Consider the following 18,350-nt stretch of genomic DNA (forward strand, 5'->3'; position numbering starts at 1 on the left):
TAATCGTTAGAAATACTAGTTGAGCATCAATCTATATTATTTGTTTACCTGTGCTGTCATATTTTCTGTGCAAGAATGGTTGGCAGATATATAAATATGGAAGGTTTAGAAGAAGATCAGGATTATATGGCAGCAGCTGCTACCCGAGAGATGTGTGAGGGCAAGGCAAGTCCAAGTGGAGGAGGGGAGGCTGACAAGTGACCTTGGAGACAGGCCACTGCTATTATTCCAGCGGCACCCGCTGCCACAAGTATTCACATCTCTCATAAGCGCAAACCGTGTGAGGAAGAAAAGCAGGCAGGGATAATGAAGCTCAACCTGGAGGAGAAGAGGCACTGGAGGTGATCAATAAATGAAGAGGAGCCGAACTTGCATCTGCGGGCTGGCTCGACATCGCCACATGCCCCTCAAGGCCCTGAGGCTGAAAAGGCACAACTGGTGAGCAATTCTTGGGAACCTACAGGAGATCAAACTGCTCCAGGTTGGGCAAGTGTTGCACAAATGGCCTCCACGCACAACACACATTTGACGCTGCCACTACAACTGCAAGTGATTATGAGCTTAAAGATCGCCAGCATTCCAACATGCTTATTATGTTACCTTTCCATAGCAGTGCTCCGTGGTGCCTGCGAGCATGAAAGGTAACAAAAACTCTAAATTGTCCAACAAAAGGATGGCTGACTTAATTTCCTACTGTCAGTTTTGGCTTTTTAAAAATGTTCCAGTCATGTTAATTATGGATGGAAAAATCTACTGCTTCAACTAACACCGCTTACACGCAGCAAGACTCAAAACTGAACAAAAGGGGGCCAAACTTCAGGTTTTCCAGAAATATCATGTAGACAAAGAGAAGAAAGGAGGAGGGCTGAATAGAAGACCTCACAGAAAGAATGTGGCGAATGTGTTTCACAAATGACAAATATATAGTGACTCCTTAGTTGCTGTGACACGGCATCCGTTCCCCTCCCATCCGCCATTTTCTGATTCCATTCCTTGGACAGCAGTAGGAAAATGCACATCTAAATTCAAATGGAAGATAGGATTAGCAGCACTCAGCCTGTACCCTTTCCAGACTTCCACCCTAAAGATTTATTCTGTGGGTGATAAACCGGATGCAGCTGCTCTGGAGGGTGAGAGGAGGTGGAAAAGTGTTTTCCCTGGTGTCTTGTGAGACCAAGCGCACGGCTTCAACTTGCTCTCAACAGCACCCTCTACAGGCATGAACTAGTCTGTTGTGCATGCAATGTAAAGTGAAAATGAAGAGTTCAGCCGCTAAAGCAGATGTAGTCATTTTTGTTGTGTCTTACAGAAACTCTTCAAATGCAGCACAAAGCGGAAGTACTCTCAACACTAAAAGAGTCTCTTAAAAAAATCTCTTTAACAGAGCAAACATGTGTTGTTGGATGTTTTCGTATGGATGCAGTGCTACTCTTACCACTTCATCCTCGGACCAGCACTTCTCTATCAACTTTGGTACCGGCTTCTTCACCAGCCGCTGGAGAGCTTTGCCAGCATCGTAGCTGCTCTCATGAAGCTAGGGGGTTTTGGGGGGTTGGAGAAGGTGAAAACAAGAAAATTAAAACCACACCCCATGCATAGAAATGTATTTAAATTGGAATTGGACGCCACCTTCAAAGTGTATATAGAAATGAAGTTCTTTCATACTGCATGTACTGATTGCTTAAACCATCAGTTTTATTTAAAAAATAATTGCTGAATCTATATGAAACGCACTTTTTAATCTATGCTCCTAGCTTAAATATTTTCTGATCACGTATGATCCTGAGTGTAGTATCAAAAGAATATGCGGCACACATGTTTTTGAATAGTGTGCCATTTTATGTGCAACCAATGTGAAACGAAATTCATCATGCACAGACTCATTACATCCTGTCATTACTTTACCTATGGTTTCAATTGATCTCCAAAAATACTGGTTAGTGGGAGCACTTTTTCCAGTTATTTGATTTAGTTATTCTATATTAAATCATTCCTCTCAACAGTTTGTGTGCGCATTTGATTTAGCCAATATATTACTTAAGTATATCCTAAAGCAGGGATTCCCAACAAGTGTGCCGTGAGAGCGCTTCTGAAGTGCTGCGGGAAATTATCAAATTTCGCTCAATTGGTCACAGTGTTATTTATTTTCAACAAATGATGTATCTTTGTTCATCTATCTATGGCAGCGATATATATATATGAAGATAGACAAAAAACAAATGTTCTTTTGTTAGATGGCAGAAACTGTTTAATTGACTTGTGTAGCCACTTTTTGTGACATTCTTCTAATGTAAGAAACGTGCCTTGACTCAATAAAGGCTGGGAATCACCATCCTAAATTATGCGAATTAGGAGAACTCTTAGCGTGATCATGAAAGGAAAAGGTGTGATACAGAACAGAAAGGAAAAGCTGTGATACAGAACAACACACACAGTCATGGTGCAGCTTTGAGCCTGGCGTTACATTAAATTGGCTGAAAAATAGACATTACTGGAGATATTTCTCCAAGGAAGAAAAAAAAAAAGTACTACTCATTGGAATTGCAAATCCCTAGAAAAAGGGTGAGCGACAATGACCAGCCTGCTCTGTAATGTCCTGGTTTATAGAGTTTGAATATAAATGCCCTGTTTATGACTCCTTTCATCTCCTCCATTGGATTTTATGTCTGTATTCAAATTCAGAATGACAGGCACATCTCTCATTACACCTGATGTATTAAAAAGCCCCTAAAGGGGAGGTTTCTATATAGGCGCCTGCTTTATCGGTGCAGGGGCAGTGTCATTAGCCACCATTGAAGTGATACAGTAATAAGTGGACACCCGGTGATTCAAACATTATGATGGTCTCTTTGACTGCAAGAAGTTCAGCCTAAAGAATAATTGTCCTTACAGTGTTGAGTGCGTTTAATGTAGTGTCATCTCGAGAGGCTGCTAGACATCCATCTTCTGTTGAGCCTCCGTCACACATCCCTGCAAAGGCTGCCATGCTCCTGTGGATGCAGGACGTAGTCAACATTAGACCAACTGCCGGTCTCTTGAGAAGAGTGTTACAATATCACATGAACGGCATTAAGGTATTTTTTGGGTGGGAAGGGGGGGGGAAGAAGTGGTAGTACCCCATGGACATCTTCTATAACCTTTTCTTTGCTGCTAAATATCTCATCTCATATGAGGATGAGCTAGCAAGTATTTGATTGTAAATCTGCAAGTTTATGGATGTACACCAAAGAGCAGTGCCACCCATTTTCAATATCCAAATTAAATAATTTTAACTACGCATACCAAATAAAAATATATTCCATGGACATGCTATCAAGTGCTTAATGTAGGGCTGCACGATACTGGAAAAAAATGTTTTTTGTAACGATGCAATATCCAGTAAATTAAAAAAAGTAAGTTTCTTTCAGCTTGTCCCTTTCGGGGTCGCCACAGCGTGTCATCTGAGATGAACGCACATATATGTTTGGCACAATTTTTACGCCGGATGCCCTTCCTGATAAAAAAAGGGAAAAATACTGAACATACACATGATGTGAAAACCAACATTTTGCCAAGATTTTGAAGGGCTGAAGGGAATCATTTACCACAACATCGGCGCTAATCTTATTGGCAATAGTAGCTTTTCTCATCATTGTATTCTAGCACTTAGAGGTTATCAGACATTTGTGGTTTAAATGTTTGTTTTACATACATTTTTAAAGTACATTACAGCTGAGAGTGACAAATAACTTGAAGCGAGTTCGGACTATGTTTCTCCATCTGTTGAACTATTTATAGGACAACTGTAATTGGAGGAATGATGTGGACAGTGCATGTTGGGTCCGTAAGAGTTATCCTCCATTTGTTGTAAATGTGTGCCGGTTTTTGCTTACCACTTACTAGTCCATCCAGTATTCACACTGTCTAGACTGTCATGACCAATAAGAGATTAATTGTAACACATTTTGGTACAGGGTTTGGAATTTTTTTTAACTTCAGATTTTTAAATGCTTCAACCTTATTTTTGTGGCTCTTCATAAATTCTTATGTGGAAAAAGTCAAGTTTCAGATTTTTTTTGTATTAATTTTTTTTATCTATATATATAAAATGGCTTTAAGTGTGTGCTATTTTTTGTTTACAATTCAAATGCGATATAATACTAATATCTAAGAATTTTGGTCATGATAATCATGACAGGACAACTTCCTAACATCATCAAGTCTAAAAATACTACACGTCGCTGCTGTTGTTTTTTTGGAAGAAATGAGGCAAATATTTACCTGAAACAGACAAATACAACAGTGAGTTTGACTGACACTGACGAATGGGACCAAGACTCACCTTGCAGCTCTGAGGTACATGAGAAGGTCACAATCATTTACCCCCGGCATCCAGACCAGCTCCTCATTCTCCGTCATGGCCTGGCCGCCAGAGGAGGGGAAAGGCTGCAGCTCTGGAAGCTTGGCCTTATTAGGTCAGAGGGAGAAGGAGTGGGACAGATGGTGTCATACTACAAATAGCACACAGCCTTGAAGAAAATATCAGCTTTCCAACCCATCATCAACGTTTCACTCTATGCCTGAGTTGTGGCCGCGGGGTACGAGAGGACAGGCAGCAACGGACACACGCATGTGCTTCTGTCATCCCTTAAATTTGAGTTTATCATAAAACAAAATGCACAACCAAAACAATTACATAGATTACATTTAAATACAAGCAACACCGTTTTCAAAATGTCCATCTTAATGCTAACAGTGAATGAAAAAAACAATGGCGGACTAGTTGACATTAGTATTTGATCACGAGAGGGATTTACCTTCAACCAAAGAATATTTGCACAAATATGCTGGAATAGCAAATGCAAACCGGTGATAATGCTCACAAGCCTATATTCATCCTCAGCTGTGAAAAACGAGTTTAATAACATTTTATTGCAACTTTCTTCTTCTACTCTATTATTTACTGAAGTATGCAGCTCCATGCCTGCATCACATCACGATGCCCACAAGAGGCTAATGAAGGTACAGCATGGCTGAATGCTTCCCCCCACTCCTAGAACATCATACATGAAATATGAAAGACCAAATTTCTCCATTATCAACATCATATATACACACACACACACACACACACACACACACACACACACACACACACACACACACACACACACACACACACACACACAAAATAAACACAGCCACCTCAGAAATGCAAATATTTTTAGCAATGGCTGTATTTATTTTCATTTAATGTATGCATTTATATCCATCCATTTTCTTAGCCGGTAATCCTCACAAGGGTCACGGGGAGCGCTGGAGCCAAACCCAGCTGTCAAGGGGCAGGAGGCGGGGTACACCCTGAACTGGTTGCCAGCCAATCGCAGGGCACATAAAAACAAAATACCAGTCCCAGTCACAATCACACCCAGGGGCAATTTAGAGTGTCCAATTATTGTTGCATGTTTTTGGGATGTGGGAGGAAACCAGGGTGCCTTGAGAAAATCCACACAAGCACTGGGGGAACATGCAAACGCCACACAGGCGGATCCGGGATTGAACCTTGGACCTCAGAACTGTGAAGCCAATGCTTTACCAGCTGAGTCACCGTCCCACCCTATGTATTTATATTTTTTCACGTTTGATAACACTTGTTGCTAATTTTCAGGAAATCCTGATTGTTTTTTTAATCTGTATATAAAGTTGAGGTTTTGATAGTTAAATAAATACTACTAATAACAAACCTTTGGAAATCAATCCACAATAGCGTTAACCCTTTCCGGGCAGGGGTGCAAATTTGCAACAGGTTTAATATGATCGAAAATTTTAAGTCCAGAATATCATTTTCTGAAAGAATCAGATTTTTCTCACTGCAAAATTTTATATGGTCCAGAGACGTTAATCATGATTTCAATATCGGCTGTAAGATGGACTACGACAGCCAAGGCAATCAGAGAGACAGGCAGGAGAGTACTTGGTGTGTCTTCTGGTAGGAAATGGGAGAAGGAGACTTGGTGGTGGAACCCCAAAATACAGTGAGTCATACAAGGAAAGAGATTAGCGAAGAAGAAGTGGGACACTGAGAGGACTGAGGAGAGGCGAAAGGAGTACATCGAGATGCGACGTAGGGCAAAGGTAGAGGTGGCAAAGGCTAAACAAGAGGCATATGAAGACGTACATCAGGTTGGACACAAGAGAAGGAGAAAAGGATCTCTACAGGTTGGCCAGACAGAGGGATAGTGATGGGAAGGATGTGCAGCAGGTAGGGGTGATGAAGCATAGAGATGGAAATGTGTTGACTGGTGCCGGTAGTGTGCTGAATAGATGGAAAGAATACTTTGAGAACTTGATGAATGAAGAAAATGAGAGAGAAGGAAGAGTTGAAGAGGCAAGTGTGAAGGACCAGGAAGTGGCAATGACTACTAAGGGGGAAGTCAGAAAGGCACTACAAAGGATGAAAAATGGAAAGGCAGTTGGTCCTGATGACATACCGGTAGAGGTATGGAAGCAATTTGGAGAGATGGCTGTGGAGTTTTTGACCAGCTTATTCAACAGAATACTAGCGGGCGAAAAGATGCCTAAAGAATGGAGGAAAAGTGTTGTAGTTCCCATTTTTAAGAACAAAGGGGATGTTCAGAGCTGTGGGAACTATAGAGGAATAAAGTTGATGAGCCACACAATGAAGTTATGGGAAAGAGTAGTGGAGGCTAGACTCAGGACAGAAGTAAGTATCCGCGAGCAACAGTATGGTTTCATGCCTAGAAAGAGTACCACAGATGCATTATTTGCGTTGAGGATGCTAGTGGAAAAGTACAGAGAAGGTCAGAAGGAGCTACATTGTGTCCTTGTGGATCTAGAGAAAGCCTATGACAGAGTACCAAGAGAGGAACTGTGGTACTGCATGCGTAAGTCTGGTGTGGCAGAGAAGTATGTTAAAATAGTTCAGGACATGTAAGATGGCAGCAGAACAATGGTGAGGTGTGCCTTAGGTGTGACAGAGGAATTTAAGGTGGAGGTGGGACTGCATCAGGGATCAGCTCTGAGCCCCTTCCTGTTTGCAGTGGTAATGGATAGGCTGACAGATGAGGTTAGACTGGAATCCCCTAGGACCATGATGTTCGCAGATGATATTGTGATATGCAGTGAAAGCAGGGAGCAGACAGAGGAACAATTAGAAAGATGGAGGCGCGCACTGCAAAGGAGAGGAATGAAGATTAGCCGAAGTAAAACAGAATATATGTGCGTGAATGAGAAAGGTGGAGGGGGAAAAGTGAGGCTACAGGGAGAAGAGATAGCGAGGGTGGAGGACTTCAAATACTTGGGGTCAACAATACAGAGCAATGGAGAGTGTGGTCAGGAAGTGAAGAAACGGGTCCAAGCAGGTTGGAACAGCTGGCGAAAGGTGTCTGGTGTGTTATGTGACAGAAGAGTGTCTGCTAGGATGAAGGGCAAAGTTTACAAAACAGTGGTGAGGCCGGCCTTGATGTACGGATTAGAGACGGTGGCACTGAAGAAACAACAGGAAGCTGAACTGGAGGTGGCAGAAATGAAGATGTTGAGGTTCTCGCTCGGAGTGACCAGGTTGGATAGGATTAGAAATGAGCTCATGAGAGGGACAGCCAAAGTTGGATGTTTTGGAGACAAGATTCGAGAGAGCAGACTTCGATGGTTTGGACATGTTCAGAGGCGAGAGAGTGAGTATATTGGTGGAAGGGTGCTGAGGATGGAGCTGCCAACTGAAAAGCTTTGTTCTTGGGATGCTAAATATTTTTTTTGGGGGGGGGGTTGGAAAACATGGCTCAAAGTAATCCACATTGTATATTTATTGTAATAGGTAGCTGTGAGGTTCTGAGTCCATTTAGCTCGTTGGCGTGACGAATGTTCCCAAATTAAGTTAACAGGAAAAAAAAAAGTCAGTAATGGAGCCATTTTCGAGTGGAATGCCAGTTTATGTGCTGTCGATGAGTGTGATGACTTACTTGGTGACTGGGGCCCACCCGGATTTCCCCCTGAGTGCTGTTGAGCCGCCTGAGGAGACAAAAGAGACCAATGAAACTCATACAGTACCGACAGGAAGCTTTTGAAAGTTAGCCGAAAATAACCACCGTGCATGGTCAACCTGGATGGAATTAGTGCCTTGATTGTGTTTTAGTGTGAAAGTCAAACAACTCTTAAACACGCCAACACAATAAGTAGGACCAGAGCACATTTGTGTGCTTGATATTGTGAATGCATCCACAACAAAATCGTATAAAAAGAAAAGGAGGGGCTGGGGCACTTCCATACGGTCCTCTGCAACGGCTGCTGGTGCAAATGTCGGTAGCCATAGCAACTGCACTTTAATAGTAGTCTTCCGAATCTCCAGCTGCATTGGATTAAAGAAAATGACAAGCTTTTCCTTTTGAAAAGCCGTTCCCTTTGGTTGCCTAGGTAACAGCGCTGATTTTCATAGAGCCTTGCGCAAGGCAGCCCAGAATATGTCAGTGTGATTTGCACCCGGAGAAGCTCGCACTCCATCATCGAGGCCTGGCTGAAAGATGAGGCCCACGAGTCTCTTTACAGTGTTCCAACCTTCAGATCCATGCTCCAGGTTCTGATTTGACCCGAAATTCTGCTCAGCTCGCATAACGTTCGGGTACAGGAAAAAAAAAAAAAAGACAATACATCGAACCTAGAACAAGACACGCTGCTGGCAGATTCCGTCTCAAGCAGTACTAAGACAGTCTTCCACTGATGTATGTATTCAAAAATATTTTTTTAAAATGCTACTTTAATTCAAACATACTAGAGAAGACTTGTGTAAATGAAAGTGATAATTGTTACTAAAAAATAAAATAAAATAAAAATAAAAAATAAATTGTGGGGATTATCATCACTGTCACGCCAGACAGCAAAGTTTGCGCATTGAAATCATCCTCTTCATTCTCTCTGCTGTTATTCTCAAGAGTCATGACAGTACTATTATCACGTTACTATTTATAAAGGGTACAGATATACATTACAGCATAGCTGAATAAATGAACCAAGCTACTACCACTTGTAGCTACACATGGTTTTAAACTTGGCTTTAAAAACTACACAGTGTTAAAAGTCCACACAGGTGAGTCGCTGACTTATCTGTGTTAACTTTATTGTGTGCATCTAACAAATTTCTACAACAAATAAGTCGAGGGTGGCAGGAGGCCGTCACGATGCAAAATGACGACAGCTGCATTTCAGGACTGCCGTGATTTAGGCAGATTCTGAGTGGCGATGATCAGACGGAAAACTGACAGTAAAGAAGGAATGGAAGAGCTTTGCTGTATGCTTTGAAAAATAACTAATACAATGTCCACAGTAAAACATAGTTGATCACTGGGAACAAGGGCCTGCCGCAAATGGCAAAAACAAAAACAAACAAAAAAAAACAATGCCCATTGGAGTACTGTTTCACAATGTCTTTATTCGTAGTTTATACTATAATCACATCAGACTATGACCTCAAAATACTGATAGAATTTAAATCTTCTCATTTGACAACACTACCCTTGAAAATAACCTGATTCCAGCTGATTTAATTTAAAAAAAATGCACTTGAAGCGTGTGGGGGGTGGGGTGGGGTGCGGTGGAGGACAATTACACAAATGGTGAATCTCTGGAAGTTCCACTAACAACACGACTAAACTTATCTCCTCTGTGACATAATTAAGTTTCAATAGACTTCCTTAACACCAATTACTACATTTCTATTAGCCATGGATTTGGCAGCATCTTGTGATGCAACAAAAAAAAGGCAGATGCCTGAATTTTGCCACCAAGATTCACATATTATTATTACGCACTAAATTATTTAATTTGATAAGTAATGATCCAGTGGCAACCTTTTTTTTTTTTTTGAAGCACTGCAGTGAGGCACACGTCTAACTCATCCAGCTGTTAATCGTATGCGGTCAAAATCAAACATGACTTGAACATGACGCGACCTCGCAATCAGCCGCGGCCCCGCCCCCTTTATCAATTTCAACCAATAGCTGCGGGAGCGTGTGGCACACTGACATAATTGCAGCGCAGTAAAAACAAGAGAAGAGCCAACTCGGCGGTATTCAAATGGTTTCGCGTGGTAGCCGGGGTGTCAAGCTTTGTGTGCAGCTTGCTGAGCGCCATGTCATCTTGCTTATAAACAGGAGCCGCAAAATGGAGCCACGCTCGCCGCCGCGGCTTGTTAAAAAGCACACGTTCCTCCGTGAACCGCGGCCACGTTACTACAGGTGTGATTCTGGCTAGAAAGCACAACGACAGCAAAGCAAGCGGACAACAAATAAAACAGGAGTCGACATTAGCTCCGGAAGAAGCGCGAGCGCGCACCTACCTTCGCGGACTGAACAAGTCGTCCATGTCGGACATGGAGCCCTTTCCAGCGGGTGACACTGCGTGGGTACAACGCTCCCCCTCGCGCACCCAAAATGGAGAGCCGCGCACTGAGTTTGTGCCGTGACCCCAGCAGCCTCCGAGGGAACGAACGCGTGCGTATAAGCGAGGCGCCGCCAGCTCGCCTCGCAGTTTACGGGGACGCCAACTGAGCATGTGCCGCGACCTCGCAGCGGCGGCCGGCCAACCAGAGGCGCAGACACACGCACGCACAGACAGAAATCGTTGGCCCTCTCCACCCACGGCCGACCCCCCCGCGTGTCTGCGCCATCATAAACACGGGTGCAATTGCGAGGCTGGAGACGCGCCGCTCGGAATACCAAGCGTGTGGAGCAGAGGAGGGGAGAGAAGAGGAACATGGCTGGGGGGTTCCCGTGCCGACAACGAGAACGGCCGCGTTTGTGCAACACTTGACAGACCCTAACAATTGGATGCAAACGGGGTTGTAATAATGATCACCGATCTTTCTTCCGAGCCGGCCGATACATTTCTCTTCTTATTCGGGATAAGTGGAGATTTTCTTTAAAGTGTATAAAAGTGAAACAGACCAAATTGATTGACATTATAAAACACAGTTTATTGAAAATTATAAACATCACCGAGCAATACACTACACTTCCCTCCAAGTATTTCAAACAGAACCCACTGGTGCAACCCTTTTCTTCTTAAGGCCTACCGAGCTTAGTCAACTTTTAACAATTACAGGGATCATCAAAATCCTTGACAAATTTAATAGTCTTATATGTCCCAAAAAGTGCCTTCTGGCCCTAATCCACATACGTGCGACTAGTGAATAGTTCAAGATGTACTCCGCCTCTTGGATGGGATAGGCTTCGTCACGCTCGCAACCATAGTGAGGGTAAGTGGTACGGAAAATGGATGGATGGATTATTCTCAAGTTCTGGCAATGCTTACTCTTCCCCTTGTGTCTGGGATTCAATGTCTCCAAGCTTTCTGAATACTTCTGTTTCCATTGTACGACAAGGAATCATGTCTTTGGCTTTGTAGTAAGATTGTTGACATCAACCTCCCTCCATTTGGTGCTTGTCCTTTCATAACAAGAGGAGCTAAAATACAGTAGATCCTGTTAGTGAAGTTTTGTTGGGGTTAAAGGCTTTAGAATAATACGTGGATCATACTTGATAAGATACTTAATCTTCGGGTGATTGGACAGATTCTTTCCATTGCTTGTCATCATTCATCTTTCATACAAGTTTTGCAGCCTACAGTTGTTTTTAAATGACAGACATGCCCGTTTTTGGAACTTTCTGACTTGTTAGCAGCTCTTCCATGTTTCTGCGTAACAAGCACTGCAGCAGAAGTCTCGCAGAGCAATGAAACCTCATGAAGTAGTGACAAATGTAGAAAAAATATCTACAATCATATTTCCATATTAAGTATTAATAAAAGTATGGAAGTAAATATGTGCCACCAGGATTTGAATTAAAAATGCCACTGGAAATGTTATGTTGTAAAATTCACATTGTTATTTCAAAGTGATCACATTTTCAATAGCTGTATTTCAGTTTAACTTTTCGACGTTAACAAATTCACCATATACAAAATTCAAACGCAATATTTTCAATCTCCTGAGATTCAACTGGCTATAATTCGCTGTCTGCAATTCAACTGGCCACAATTTGCTCTGCTCAAGTGCACACAAGCTGAAAATGTGACGTAATGAAAACAATGAAGCGAAGTTAAAAAAGGAAATTAAGCCAATAAATGGACGATGACATGTTTTGTCTGGTACTGTGTATGTATGTACAAATTAATCCCTAACTCACCCCCCCCCAAAAAAAAAACGTCAAAAAGTCAATAGTGCATATTAGGGGAAAATAATAATAATAATTTTACATTTTATAAATGTATGCCGCCATCTAGAGGTTATGAATAAGATGTACACTCATTCCAACATGCCACTGCCACCGAAAGGTTTTGAAAAAAGTGTAGCCTACAATAACATCCAAATGACGGGAAATGCGCATGACTGCATATGTTCAGTTGTGCTCATAAATCTAGATAACCTGGAATAAATGAAATATTGTTTTTTTTTTAAATACAATTGATGTCTGTACAACAACAATTATTTTCTTTGTGCTTATGTTTGGTCTAATGATTATGTTTTCTGAGATACCAGAGTTTAATTTGAATGCCATTAAAATCAGGAAGCTGCAGCAAAAGCAATAGAATGCAATCAATCATCCAAATGCAATCTCAGGCAAATAAGTCCTTTCAATTAAATCTGATGAGCTCTTGTCCAAAAAATATCAATATTTGTCTGAACAGCAGTTTCACAGGGACTCATTCACTGGTATGACAGTAAACTCACATTCAATGCAGACAACAAATACTATTAGATAGACTGTAACCAAAAACAACAATAAGTTACCTAAACTTTTATGATAAATACATTTTAATCATTTACAATATTAGCCAAAGCAGACACCAATATATTATGAAATGGTCTCATCATACAAACTTCAATACACATACTGAAGGATTACAGAAACATGACAATTAGTGATCAGCCTCTGTCTCAGGGACAGACAGTGGACCCCTGAAATTTCTGAGGGATAGGGCCCAGGTTAGCGAAAACAAATGAGTCACTACAATTGAAAAAACAAACAAAAAACTCTATAAAATTTTTGGATGAGCTGAGAAATCCAATGAAAAATGTGTTAATCCCATCCCAAAAAAGAGAAAAATATTGGGGATATCAATTCTGAAAATAGGTGAATACGTAATACATAATCGCACATATGTATCCATCCATCCATCCATCCATCTTCTTAGCCACTTATCTTCACGAGGGTCGTGGGGAGCGCCGGAGCCTATCCCAGCTGTCAACGGGCAGGAGGCGGGGTACACACTGAACTGGTTGCCAGTCAATCGCAGGGCACATGGAGACATACAACAGTCAAACTCACAATCACACCTAGGGGCAATTTAGAGTGTCCAATTAATGTTGCATGTTTTTGTAATGTGGGAGGAAACTGTAGTGGCGGAGAAAACCCACGCAGGCATGGGCAGAATATGCAAACACCACACAGGTGGGTCCGGGATTGAACCCGGGACCTCATAACTCTGAGGCCAACGCTTTCCAGCTGAACCACGTGCCCCCCTGTATGGATCCACCATAGGTGCGATTTCAGGGGTGGGGGTGGGGGGGTTAATAGCAAAAATGACAGGTCCTTACCTAGTCTCTGGGTTATATCCAAGGATATAGAAAAAGGAGTCAATGCGAGCTTTGAACTCCCTGGCAGCAAAAATGTCAGAGAAATGTGAAATGTTGCATTTCCCCCTGTGGAAGAGCAGACAAACATTATTAGACAGCATTATTTAAGCATCTTCCAAGAACAAAGTAAATGAGACAGTCTTGGGATGTACAATACATCTACTGGACTTGACAAAGCACCAGGAAGCAAGAAGGGCTTGCTCAATTTGCCGTGGAAGACCACACTCAGACTGGTGAATCACTGTTTGCACTGTGCAAGGATTTTCTTATTCCTTGCAGCACCACCTTGGAACTATTTGCACAGCTGACCACAGACAACACGGGCATAATTATGAAGACAGGCTGTCTCGCACAGACAACAGAAAACCCCCATGAAGAAAATTAAAGGGCACTAAGACTCATTCATCTTAGGAGAGCTGAAGCAGTACAGCGTCCCACTGGAATTCCGTCCCATTTATCTAAAGCCTGTCGAAGTGCAATCAAAGGGTTCTCTGTGTAGAAAAAGTTGCAGCTAATTTGCCCTGAAATCAGTGGTTTCGAAGAAAAAAAGGAAGTGGGAGGGGGATGAATGAGAGACAGAACACTGAATACCACATCTAAAACCAACGAAATCATTCTTGCATGAATGTCATACTTTTCCTATTTAGCATAAAAATATACATTCTTGTCCTGCAGTTTGGGCTGCTATGTGTATGGTAAAGGCAGGGACAATACAGTGGAGAAAAACTGCGTTCAATCTTCTGTCTCCAACATTTGGATGGACAGGTTTTACAGTTATACAATACAGCAGAAGCCTAACCTTTCAGAAATTTTAAATCTATTTGTTCAACAGTACACAGTCAGCTTCCAACCTGACTGTCACTTGCTAAGTGAAGGCTCACCATGTGCTCATACAACGCTAACATTAGATAAAGCAAAATGTCAATCCTTTCGGCAAGCTCACATATTTTGAAGTTTCCGTGTACATTGTCCACTTCCAGTTCATTTTTATGAACGGCGTGGGAGCAGAACCAATATGAGGTTCTTATAGGATAGCACACACTTTCTTTCGGCTTGTCATCTCAGATGAATTCTCATATTTGTCTGGCACAGTTTTTTACGCTGGATGCCCTTCCTGACGCAACCCCTCTTGGGGAGGTTCTTCTAGCATAGTATAGCTTCTTCATACATGGAATATGAAGTTCAATGTAAAATCTCAATTCACTGCTACCTTATTGTGAGGCAGAATTTCCTGTAGTTGTTTCACAATTCTGGACCAGATTATGATTGACCTTGGGAGTTCCATTGTTATTTGTAGTCACATTACGCATAATTCAAAATGGCATTCGCAGAGTAACAGTTGTTTATAATTGCTGTTGCAGCAGGTTACAACTTTTCAGGAGTTGTCGTTGTTTACATGGGTGCAGCAATCATGCCAAGACATGCAAGCATTTGCACACACCTGAGAGCAGCAGCGTGGTAAGTGTCCACATAGTCAGAGATGAAAAGCTCTCGACTCCTGACCACAGGGTCTGTGATAACCAGCTCACGTCCGGAATCTAGAAAAGGAAGGAGGAAATTGAGGATGAATGGCTGGTATTATTTAGATGTATTTAACCAATAAAATCGTCAAAGCATTTCTATACATCATGAGTCATAAGAACACTTGAGAGGTCAATAATATGCCCCATAATTCAATAAAGTCGATAAACTGTGTTCCCCTGAGGAGTGGACACCCTGTCCAGTCCTCTGACCATCGGAGGAGGAGGATGAAGACACATCAGCAGCACAGAGAATGAGGTGCTTCTTTGATGAATGAGCTGAGTTGTTGTGATATGCTGAGACCACTGTAGGCCACCCTTGTGACATTAATCCAAATAATCCACAGACTGCGGCTGGGGCAGAGTGCTAAACTGACACTTTTACCCGGTGGTGGACAGATCAAAAATATTCTTCGTTTGGTTCATTCAGGGCCATGAATGGCATTAAATAAAGCCTTGCCTCTCTCCCTGTTTAGTTGGAGCAATGTTTATTTATGCATTTGACCTCAGGTTGCAGGCTCTGCCACCGTATAAATTTAGAGGGGGCTGCATTCTGAAAGGTAAATTGAGAGTAGCTAGTAGGATGTGTCAACAGCTGATCGGCTTGTGAAAAGCTGTACACATTAACTCCTTTTCAAAACAGTAAGTTTAAATAGAAGCACTTGAAAAGTCCATGTCTTTAAGTAATAGAAAAATTACAGTAGAAGGACTCGTGTCTATAAATTGTTAATTTGCTTCCAATTTGTGAAGGAAAAAAAGAGGTTGCAGCAAAATCTACAACCAGGAAAAAAAGGTCTCACTTCCTCACTCAAAAAGGTAAAAAAGATCAACACAGGTGGCTTTTTTTTTTTAATTTGAAGAACATACCAAAAAATCAAAAGTAAACTGTCAAATGAGTTCTTAATTTTAAACCTTTAATACAAACTTGATGAATGTTTTGAAAGGACAAAAATAAACTACTGCTTTGAATGTTACAGCCCATGTAAGGAAATACTTAAAATATTTGCGTTTGTGTGCAAGGGATACACTTGCTCCATCCATGTCACTTTTTTTGTTGAGGATGTTGGGATAAAAGGGATTGTGTTTGCTCGTGGTGAAGTTGATCAGTGGGAGAGTGACTGGTGCTGCTGAGTGTGTGTCTGTCTGCTCAAGGGCCACATGGAGGTTATTAACACTTGACAGCAGTGCTGTGTGGCCCGAAGGAGCCATTACTCAGGGGAAGCGTGTACCATTACAGAATTTAGCTCCTCTGTCCAGTTTTCTGCCTGAAATGCAACTTAAAAGCTCGTTCCTGTAGCCTTCGCAAATCTGGAAAACAGAGGTGGGTGAAGGAGGGAAACTTGTGTAACACTGCGCAGGCTCACCGTTCTCATTGTTGCGATCCTGCACCAGGTGCTGGTAGACAGAGTCGGGCACTTCTGATTGGCGGTAGTACCATTTCACATTCATCAGCAGATGGTCTCGTTTACTCTGCGACACAGAGACAGGACAACATTTTGTTTGATCATAACGTCGCAAGCTTGCCCTCTGTAAACACTGACGCTGTGCATTGAGTCAGACTCAAACAGGGGGATCCCGACATGGCATGCAGTGAGACTCCAAGCATTTAAAAGGGATTGCAAGTCATTTACAGCCTCAATAAACCAAAGATAGTAGGTGGGAAAGGTACTTTTACCACCAAATGGGGTTCATTTTAGCCTTAAATACCCAGTTTATATATTGTTTGTTGTATAAACAGGTGTAGAGGTATTTTTGCATATTTTGGGGGATTTTTTTGCTCAACATACTGCCATCTACTGATCTTGTTATAATGTGCAGTTAGCCTTAAATAGCCAGTTTATATATTGTTTGTTGTATAAACAGGTGTAGAGGTATTTTTGCATAATTTTGGGGATTTTTTTGCTCAACATACTGCCATCTACTGATCTTGTTGTAATGTGCAGTTAGCCTTAAATAGCCTGTTTATATATTGTTTGTTGTATAAACAGGTGTAGAGGTATTTTTGCATAATTTTGGGGATTTTTTTGCTCAACATACTGTCATCTACTGATCTTGTTGTAATGTGCAGTTAGCCTTAAATAGCCAGTTTATATATTGTTTGTTGTATAAACAGGTGTAGAGGTGTTTTTGCATAATTTTGGGGATTTTTTTTTGCTCAACATACTGCCATCTACTGATCTTGTTATAATGTGCAGTTCAGCCAAGGCCTGCAATGTCTTCGATGACCAGCAGGTGGAAGCACAGTGGCAAGAAGACAGCTTCTCATTCATGGCCAGTCAAAGAAAAGAGGGATGGTGGAGAGAAGTTGAGGTGAGGCATGAAAAGGGTAAAATAGCTTTTATTGCATGTTACCATTTCTTTGTGTCTACAAAAAAAACTCAGAGCTTCACTGTAGTTTGACAGAACATTTACAAAAAATCTTGGGAGATGACACTATTGTGTGTGCATTAACCACCATCAGTACCAGAGAAAGGAAGGAAGTGAAATGTACATTCCATTTCTGTTGTATCATATCTGTATGTAGAGGAACATGAGGTCAGAGTTAAGATATTTGTAGTACATTGTTCAGTTATGCCACTGGGGAGGAGGCTGAGCTGAGCAAATCACCCTCAAGCCCACCACCTCTGCTTTTCCCATTCTCCTCTAACTCCCTCCTCCCCTGCTTAATCATTCTCATTCCAGTCCTCCACTCCATTTTCTTCCCCTCAACCTTGAGCACAGCGGAGGAAGTGAGCCTGGACGTGTTAAACAGCAGCTGGTATTCACTCAGTCAGCTGCATTGACTCCTTTGGGTGACTGTCAGTATTCACACATAACCACACATTTGGACTCGACAGAGAGCTACACTAATGGACTCAGACAGAACCTCAGCAGAGTGTGAAGAAATCTGTGCAGTGATGTCACCCTCCTCCCCCACTTCTCCAGCAGTTTGCCCACCCACCCAATCTCCCCTTTGCCCACTGACTTTATAGGCATGATTGCCTTCTGGTCGTTAGAACGGGCAGAGAAAAACAAGCAGTTACCCATTGCTTATACTTAATTAATACTTAAGGGTTTAAATGCCACCAGCACGCCACCTGAACATTTGATTTTATGCCTGAAAAATCAAAATGTTTTCGTGCCTGTGTATAGGCAAGCAAAAAGGTGCACATAAAAAAACAACCCAAAAAAACAACAACACTTGTTTGAAAAGGTGCATTACAACG

General features: G+C 41.9%; 1 protein-coding gene and 1 long non-coding RNA gene across 8 annotated transcripts in view; one reads left to right on the plus strand and one right to left on the minus strand.

Moving 5' to 3' along the window:
- The window catches only part of rerea (arginine-glutamic acid dipeptide (RE) repeats a), a 171,724-nt gene that overhangs the window by 22,516 nt on the left and 130,858 nt on the right, over nt 1-18,350 (minus strand). For 5 of the 7 annotated variants that reach the window (XM_061801772.1, XM_061801770.1, XM_061801740.1 and 2 more), the window contains exons 4-10: nt 16,509-16,614; nt 15,066-15,162; nt 13,586-13,690; nt 7,959-8,007; nt 4,322-4,446; nt 2,891-2,990; nt 1,436-1,534 (exon numbers count right to left, since the gene is read on the minus strand). In XM_061801772.1, coding sequence (XP_061657756.1) covers nt 1,436-1,534; nt 2,891-2,990; nt 4,322-4,446; nt 7,959-8,007; nt 13,586-13,690; nt 15,066-15,162; nt 16,509-16,614 — 681 coding nt within the window. Of the gene's footprint in view, nt 1-1,435; nt 1,535-2,890; nt 2,991-4,321; nt 4,447-7,958; nt 8,008-10,327; nt 12,189-13,585; nt 13,691-15,065; nt 15,163-16,508; nt 16,615-18,350 lie in introns of those variants that run through there. The other 2 variants (XM_061801789.1, XM_061801780.1) reach the window with 1 other exon arrangement.
- On the plus strand, nt 16,156-18,071 carry LOC133490994 (uncharacterized). Its single transcript, XR_009792321.1, has 3 exons — nt 16,156-16,465; nt 17,340-17,454; nt 17,827-18,071. It is a non-coding gene; the product is annotated as an uncharacterized LOC133490994 (long non-coding RNA).

The sequence above is a fragment of the Syngnathoides biaculeatus genome, chromosome 2 (assembly GCF_019802595.1).
Source record: "Syngnathoides biaculeatus isolate LvHL_M chromosome 2, ASM1980259v1, whole genome shotgun sequence".
Taxonomy (NCBI): domain Eukaryota; kingdom Metazoa; phylum Chordata; class Actinopteri; order Syngnathiformes; family Syngnathidae; genus Syngnathoides; species Syngnathoides biaculeatus.